Source organism: Corvus kubaryi, unplaced genomic scaffold, assembly GCF_017639235.1.
Source record: "Corvus kubaryi isolate FWS band 111438036 unplaced genomic scaffold, C.kubaryi_AGA036_p1.0 137, whole genome shotgun sequence".
Lineage (NCBI taxonomy): Eukaryota > Metazoa > Chordata > Aves > Passeriformes > Corvidae > Corvus > Corvus kubaryi.
The window spans coordinates 27,898,078-27,907,053 of NW_024580671.1; the positions used below are offsets into that span (position 1 = coordinate 27,898,078).

At 37.6% G+C, this 8,976-nt stretch overlaps 1 protein-coding gene across 1 annotated transcript in view; it reads left to right on the forward strand.

The window, feature by feature from the left end:
• Nucleotides 1–496: 496 nt before the first annotated feature.
• Nucleotides 497–8,976, forward strand: part of CERK (ceramide kinase) — a 42,465-nt gene continuing 33,985 nt past the window's right edge. The window contains exons 1-4 of the mRNA XM_042017574.1: nucleotides 497–515; nucleotides 1,972–2,051; nucleotides 4,739–4,781; nucleotides 8,615–8,728. Of these exons, the coding sequence (XP_041873508.1) occupies nucleotides 497–515; nucleotides 1,972–2,051; nucleotides 4,739–4,781; nucleotides 8,615–8,728 (256 nt within the window). The remainder of the gene's footprint in view (nucleotides 516–1,971; nucleotides 2,052–4,738; nucleotides 4,782–8,614; nucleotides 8,729–8,976) is intronic.

Consider the following 8,976-nt stretch of genomic DNA (forward strand, 5'->3'; position numbering starts at 1 on the left):
CCCCGGCGGCGGCGGGCGCGGGTGCTGGCGGGGGCGGCCTGCGGCTCGCGCTGCCCTGGCGCCCGCGGCGGTGCCTCCGCGCTCGGAGCGCGTTGAGCATCCGGAGCGCCGTGTCGGCGTGAGCGCTTCCTGCGCTCGGGAGCCTTCGCGTCGCCTCTGGGGTTCAGAGTCCGACAGGCGGAGGGTGGCCCAGTCCCACGCCGGGCTGGGCCGGGCGCTCGAACCGGGGAGATGCAGCCGGGACTGCCCCCGGCCACAGCCGGCTGTGCTGAACGCTGGTCGGGCTGTGCCTTCCGAAACAAAGCCCAGACCTGCTCTGGCTGAGCCGCTGCCCCTGCGAGCGAGTGCAGCCCGTCCCGCGTGTCGCGGAGCAGCCCGGGCGAGCATCTGTCCCGAGCGTGCCCCTGATGGCACGGGGGGACACCTGTCCCCGCAGCTGGCTGGGCAAAACACAGATTTGGTCAGCTGAACCCCATTGTTTCTTGGCTCCGCGAATATGGAGAAGCGTCTAGTTTGTAATGTATTTAAAGTAATCGTAGCAGTACATAAGAGACTTACTAAAAGCAGTTTTGGTTTTTTAGTTACAACAAGACTTGTGGTTAAAAACACTTTCATAGTGAGACTGTGTCTCAGGCAATTACTTTTTTTTTCTATTATTTTTTTTCTTGAGCATTTTAAAAACTCAGGGGCTTAGTGGAAATTTTACAAAGAAAGTTTAGCTTTTGTGATTTACTGGTTTGGAAACATTTAATGTAGGCTGCTAGTTTCAAGTGTAACAAAGATGTCTGTAGTTCCCCTTTTGTGCAGTTAGCATAGTGTGGATGTACAAAACTGCCAATGTGAGAAGTCACTGATGAAAATACCTGAAAAAAATCAGATTAACTTCTGAAAATGTCTGCATATCGAACTTTCTACTATACTTTTAAGTGGTATTTTTCAGGGTCCTTGACTTTGGGGGTTTTATATAGTAGTTATTCCCATTGTTAATGTAGCCATATTAACACAGACTGTGAACGTCTGAAAATGTGTAATGACTTTTTTTCACAGCAGCTACTGTAGAATTGCAAACTGCTGTCATCCTCATTTTAGAGGTTGCAGGATCTGAGACAGAGAGAAACTAATAATAGAAAGGCTGACTAGAAGTTTTATCTGAGAAAGGTTTGAATATAGATGTTTCCAATCCCAGGCAAGTCCTCAAACTTAAAAAGTTAAATAGTTCTTCCATTCTTACAATGTACCTTTGTTAAATATTTTTCAGATTTTATCATATATCTTATTGGCCTGAGGCTTTTTTCAAGAAGGTGAGGAAAAAAGGAGAGCTCAAGAATTGTGAGAATTTGGTGTTATACTTTACATAACTGAGATTTGGTCATGTTTTAAGTACAACCCTTCTTATTCATAATATAAAAATAGTTTGTTATCCTTCCCATGCTACTGTGCAAGTAGTTTGACGTAATCTAGTGTTTATCAGCAGTACTGATGGAAAAAGTAGTCAAAAATTCCTGAACTTTTCTCAATTAAAAGAGCTTAAGATTTTGAGGACAAATTGATTCTTTAATTCTGCCGAGCTTAACACATTGTTGCAAAAAATAAGCTGTATACTTTTCAAAATGAAACAAAATTAGTCTAGATAAAGGTACCTGGATCTTAAATTTAAAATAGAAAGTTTCAAGGCCTTCTGGGATAATTGCTCCCACTAGGTAAAGTAGCTCCTACTTTGGAGATAATTTGGTTGAATTGTGTAAAATCCTTCTGAAAATGCCTTTGCAAAGTCACTAGCTGACTGATCTGTAGGCAGAGCAAATTCAAGGGGAGTGCCATTCTCCTGGCTGATGAATTCCTGTAGATCAAGCACGAGTGCCACAGAGTCACACTAGCTCTCTCATTAGCACTCTAAAGTTTACAGCTGCTTACAGTTGTGAATTTTTACTACTCTTTAAGTTGTAAGTTTTCTTGACTTGCTCCTGGTAGACCAAACCGAGTGTGAACCTGCCCTGAAGCATGTTCTGACTGTCAGAATTTTGGGAGTGGTGGAAGGAGAGTGGGATACAGTAAGTTAGATTCTTTATGAGGCAGTTTCTGAAGTACTACCCAGCTGGAGATTCCTTAAGAGGCAAGTGTGGTTACTGAGTGCAGCTGCTGTCTTGTAGGACAGCTGTTTACAAGATTTTGGAAAATGTGATGTGGAATGGAGGAGGAAAGAGAAGAGAAGAGAAAGAAATGCCTAAGTGTTCTGGAGGCACAGGTATAATTTATGTGGGGAGCAATACAATAGATAATGTACCTTTTCTTCTTAACACCCTGATTAATTCATGTGTTCCCTGTCCTTGTGCTTTAGTATCATCACAGTTTTCTATTATTGCTCCCTTGTTGACTCTAAGCTCTTTTTAAGACCTGTGATGATTCATTGTGTTCTCTGCAATTATTTTAGAAATATGAGCAGCATATGTGACAGTATATAAATAAACTTAATCATATGGAAGGTAGTTAGTTAGAAGCCTATAATTTCAGAAGAGTTGCTTGACCAAGATTGGTATCTTTCTACCATTTAGCCATTGACTACATGACTACATTGTGTCTAAATACAGCCTAAATTATGCAGTATAAAAGTGCTATATTTCTTGTTTAGTAGGTAGTTATTACAGTGAAGCAGTTGTCTTTAAACTGTAAAAACTCTGGGCTACTTGTTTTCTGAGCATTTATTACTGTCTTAAATTCAGCTATATAAATCAAATTTGTTTGGTGTAAGTTTTTTCAAGGTTTTCAGACTTTCACATGTACAGAACTAGAGCTGTAGCTAGGTGTATTGTAGAAGTGTTGAAATGTTTACCTTTCCCTGTTGTATCCAAAATCAGAAACAGATAGGAAACAATCCAGACTTCGTCCTGTTGTCCAGGACAATACAGTTTTACAGAGTATGAGGAGATTCTTACATTTTCTCATCACTGTACAGTGATATTTACATACATATATGTATGTATTTAAATCCTATTCTGTCAAAATGCAGAAGAAGCATTAATTCAGGAGAATTCTTTTTAATGCTATCATTTGGAAGATACCAACAATAACAAAAACATCAAATGTTTGTTCAAGTCATGGCGTATTTTTAACTTCCTAAATACAATTTATTTCCTTCTGTTAGACTTTGTTTAACAGCATCATAGTTTTGAGTTCTGTCTTCAGTGTAATCAGGTTCCTGTTTCCTGTTCTTTGATGGTTAGACATGTTTGAACTTAGATGGAAATTTTTACCTGTAAATTTTCATGTGTTTCTCTGTTACTTTCAGCTACGCATCTTTTTTTTCCTAGGGATGCCTTCATCTTCAAATTTTCTTTGAACATTATTTTTCAGCCTTGTAACATTTCTCCATGAGATTTAGTCATTAATCATCAATAGTGTATGCAAAGCTGGTCAGCTAAATTATTTTATTATTTCCCTCATGCTGATGGCACAGTCAGGTTTTTCTCAAGTAACACATGATAAAACTTTTTGTACCAAATTGGTAGCAGAGTATATATTGTATGTATATACTTACAGGTATTTTAGAAGCATTGGCTAAGATTTTATTGTGCCTGGTACTAAGGCATTGCAAATGCCCAATGAGATTCTCCTGTCATTTTTCTAGGTTTTTTTTTTGTTTTTTTTTGTTTTTTTTTTTTTTTTTTTTAAATTTCTAAAGTACAAACATGGAAGGGGATGACCAAACTAGACCCTGAACTTTTATGTGTTCACTTACGGTGTGTGCTTTCTTTAAGCCTTTGTATTTCAGAATTCTCTTCCATGTGTCCTTTCCAAAGCAACTGTCTGAGGAAGCCTCAGCACTAGTGTTCACAGGACTGATGCTATTCTGGTGGATTCTAAATAAAGCTCAGTTTGATAAACAGGGTGCTGAGACAGCAGAGGGTGGGCCAGCTTGGGAACCAGGTCTGTCCATCACCTGGTACCTGTGGTGTGTTGGCACATCCTTAGTCAAGGTCATTTTTCATCAGTCATTTCCATCTGGCAGTGGGTGTGTGCTGAAATGTGAACCATGTTTCTCTATAGGCAATGCCACCACAACTACATCACACAGGTGGGATGTGGGAAATAATTGCTCCAGCAGGCATTGCTTCTTTGGAATGTGTTGTCTTCTGGAAGATACGTTATTCAAATACAGATGACACTACATTAAACAATACATGTTCTTTAGCATACATCTTTTTGCTGGGTTGTTACCCCCTCTTAAAGTGAATAAGTGCATCTTACTCCCTGCTTTATCATTGAAATATTGATAGTTGGGTAGAAAAGGTTTTATTTGGAAATGAAAAAGAAACAGTGGGAAGACATTCAATAGTATGATTTAAATGTTCAAATTGACCCAAGTTCAAATTGCTGTGTTTTGATTCAGATTCATGTGATGTGAGGTAGCTGTGTAATCATAATAGAAACTGGTCTATTGGTTTACAAAATACATGAAAATTTATTTTAAAATAAAAGAAGCAGATTTCCTTATATATGGCAGTGTATGGTGCAATTGTGGTCTTTGGATATTTCTGTGACTCCTCCACAATTTTGAATCAAATCAATCATGATACCTTTTTTTCTTCCCCCTCACTTAGGATGTGAATTGTCTGTAAATCTGCTCTATATCCTACCTTCTCTTACTCTAGTGTTTATTAAACACAGCTTTCTATAGGGCATGATTGATATAGTACCATGTACCTTCTGACAGAAAGTGTTCCTGTTCTCTTGCTTTTAGGTGAAGGCAAGTCTTAAACCTGAAAGCGTGACCCTTCATGTGGGTAACAGCAAATTAGTTTTCAAAGTGACTGAAAATACACTTTTTCTTTAAACCTACATCCCAGATTTTTACTTGTTGATATTTTTAAGTCCTGAGAATATACTAATAGTTTAAATTAATTCTAAATGCCACTGCATCTGTGGGCCTCAGCTGAATTTTAAGAGTAAACCAAATGCTGTGATCAGCAATGTTTTTATGCTTGTGCATGTGTCTAGGTTACTTTGAGCTAACACATTTCTGAGGGGAAAATTTGGCTGTGTAGGATACGTAGCTGGCAGTGATGAATGAACAAGTCTTGACTGAGGTGTTCTGAGTGAGTTTGCTTATAAAGTCAGGAAGTGTTCTGTGGGAGTGGCAGACAGGAGTGACGCACCAAAAATCCTTTCTTAACCCAGAAAAACACACTTCCCAACTGCTGGTTGCATTTTTCACAAAGAAAGCCCACTGTTAGTGTGCTTACCTTGGTTTTATTTCTGTGGGGTTTTTTCTCCCCTCCCACTTGCTTAATGTGGGAAAAGTAGTGTGCATCTAATCCAGCGTTTTGCTGATTTATCAGTTTGCATTTAGGAAGAATGTTAAGATTAAGAGCACTGTGACCCAGAATGAATAATGACTGGCACAGCCAGAGTGCTGAGAAGACTGACACCTGTTTATTGTGTGTTTTGTTTGGCTTTTTTTTACTCTTTTTTTTTTTTTCCCCATGCTCCTTGATCCACCTTCTCTGTATGGTCAGCTCTTTGTCTCTAGTATGCTAGACATTGATCATGGTGAAAATTTTGCCTAAAAGCTGTTGTGTGCTACTTGGTTGAATAAATTGGACTGAGCCAAGTAAAGTTCTTTGGTATTGTCTGAGTGCATAGTTCAACCTTTTTTCATTAATGTCGATCTTGTAGTACTTTCTGTAAACAACTTTTTTGTGTGTATTTGTTTTGTTAATGTGGCAATAAGGTTTTCCATGTTTTGGGAGAAACACATAAAGGTGAAGGCCTTTGAGTGAACACCTTTATGCTGTCAGTGAAATAAATATCTCAGGCTGCTTGATAATAGGGTAAATGCTACAAAAATAGGTGTGGGAAAGGACTATAATTAGTACGTATGTGAACGTTGTTGAACCTTCAAGAGAGACTGGGTTGGTACTTGTTTTCATGGAGCAGGTTTTGGTGACTAAACAGCAGATGAGGACTTTGTGTTTATAGGAACAGGACTGTGGGGCTCATACTGAAGGTCTCTGATTGCTTCACACTGAAAGCTTCTTCCTTCTGGGGAAAAGGGGGAAGGGTGGGACTAAGTAGTTGATTTGCACTGTGATTAAATAATGTTGTATGTAGCACTAAGTCAAATGGTGATAGAGATATTTGGATTGATAGAAATTCTTGAGTTCTACTCAAGCACATTAGAATTTGTTGTTTAAGTGGTAGGGAATGTTCTGAATAACACATGTTATTTGAGACAGTTTTGCATCTTTCTGGCCATCTGCAATTACTGGGTTCAGTTGTGCGTGGTTTTGACTGTCTTAAGATTGGAGTACACTGTCAGGACAGTGGAGTTGCTTGATGCTTTTATGGTGCTAAGTAGTACTGAGGGGTATAATCGGCAGAGTTGGTATTCATAGAACAGAAACTCCTCAGACTTTCACCAAATCCAAAGATTTACAGATAGAAGGTGGGATTTGTTCCTCTGGTGTTTCCCTCCTTCCCCCCCACCCCCCCATTTTTCGGGAATCTGTTTTTTCAGATATGTAGCTCTGGTGCCATAAGATTAAAAAAATGTACATATATAACAAAAATATTTACTTTTTGCTTTTTTTTGCCACATCTATGGAGAGATTTGCTTGAAAATCAAAACAGTCATGCAACTGTCAGAGGGAGAACACAGAATTAGGAGACTTCAGAAGCGGTTTCAAGGTTGTTAATAGAAGCTGTGTAATATGTACTGAACTATGTACTCCAAAGAAATGCTTTCAGTGATACAGATTTGGAAGTACTTTTAAATCTGTTAGCCATCTGTACAGTTGGACAGCTTTATTATATTAAAAAAATGCCTCATAAGACAATGACTTCAGTTGCTGCTCCCAGTATACGTGCTAATAAGTATGCACTATGAAGGACTATTTCCAAAAATGTTCTTTAGAGCACTGTCATTTGAATTTTGGGGAAGAAAGACTAAAGAATGTGCTTCCTTTCCTTTATTGTTCCATGTCTGTTCTGTATTTCTTCTTCCTCGGATAAATGGTTAATAATCACATTGAGATCCCTTAGCAGATCTTCTATCTATTAGGAAGACCAAATAGTTGTTACTGTCCAATACTAGATATAGTCTTACAGGTGCATATGTACATTATACATATCATGTATCTCAGAGTCCATGCCTGCTGTTGGATATTAATATTATTAATCCAACATTATGTGACTGCTGCACTCCCCTATCATGCCTTAAATATAGTAAGTGCAATTATTATAAGCCAAAATTTGTTTTTAAGTTGAAACATTCAAATACAGCCAGATTCCTAAAGGAGTTCAGTGTAAAGTTTGAAGGCTAAATTTCTTTTGAATCATGCAAAAAAACTTCAGGGAAGATTAAATCACTAGATGAGTGACACCATGACACTAATCATGTCAAATACCAAAACCCCTTGAGTGAGCAGTCCACAAATTGTTGATATCTGTGATGATTGTAAAGACTCTGTTGACTAAACCAATTAAATAGGGTGGGGAAAAAAAAATGAAATTGAATTAGTGGCTAATGAATTGCAGTCATCACTGTGAAGAGGTCAGGAAAACTTTTTGCTCATTTTACATTCCTCACCACTACCATTGTACCTCTGCAAAATAGTGAGGAAAATGAAATGTGGAATAAACCCCAGGAGCAATGGTATTAGTGTCTGTATTTTATGGGCTTAATATACTAGTATCACTCTCTCTGTATATGTGAGAGAAGCAAGTATATTATAATTCTTATTATATAAGAGATTATTTATGTGAGACTATACTATTGTAACAATATAAATCTTTTATACATGTGTATGTATACAGAGAGCACTTGCTTGTACATAAATACAAAGCATGTGTTTTAAGTTTCACTTTTTTTAGATGAAGTAAAAGCAGAGCAGTGTTGAAATCAGTAATGAAAATGAGACAAAATTTTACAGGAGTTAAGTCTGAGATGATGTTTAGGAACAATAAGAGAAAAAAGATTAAGGTTGGAGGAAATTATTTCATAGTCTACAAGAGGTCTTTCATTCTGAAAAAAAAGTCATTTTGAAGTTGATACCAGGAAAATATTTCACAGTATGTGAACATAACTTCTGGAATTCTCTTCTTAAGAGATACTAAAGTTTAAAAGCTTAGTGGGATTTAAAATCTAAAGAATTCATATGAATGCCTTTCTTTCATAAGCCAGCTACTTACTTGAGAATAACAAATAGCCTCTGTAGTCTGTGCACTAGATTTAGTTGCACATTCTTTGAAATAGCTTGTGCTATTCACTGTCAAGTATCTGGACTAGGCCTCATAGAAGGGGCAGTTTAATTACTCTAAAATCAATGTTGCTGGATTTTGGCTTCATGCAAAAATATTTTTATACATGAAATACCTAATTTTCTGAGAAATCATAGACATTTAAAATACTGTCTTGGGTATTTCATAGGTGGTTACGGATTATGTGCTTTGACTAAAGACAAAAGAAAATCGAAAATATTCAGAAAATTGCTAGTTTTGCTCTTGGTTGTGCTTACTGAGCAGCTGCTCTAATCATGTCTGTATCATATTAGGTATAGAAATAATCATTCAGGTGCTGTTTGAAGATTCTAATACGTAAGATCTTGTGTTCATACAGAAAACAGTTTTGTGCCAATCTCCGAGATCATTGCTGTAGAAGAAACTGAGTTCAACAAGAAACAACGTAACATTGGCAGATGGCACAAAATGGCAAAGCTACATGCTTTCACGGGTAAGGCAAGTAACAGTCTCTGGGTGCTTGTCCTCCTTATTCTGAAGGCAGTTTAACGCAGACTCAAAAGGAATCATTAGAGTTTTGGTTTTTTTTAAAAGAAATCATATGTTTAAAAAAATCCCACCCTGCAAAACACCAATCATCCAAAACAAAAAAAACCCCAACAAACAAAAAACCAAACCAACCAACCAAAAACCCCCAACAAAAAAAAAAAAAAACACAAAAAAAAAAAAAAAAAAAAAACC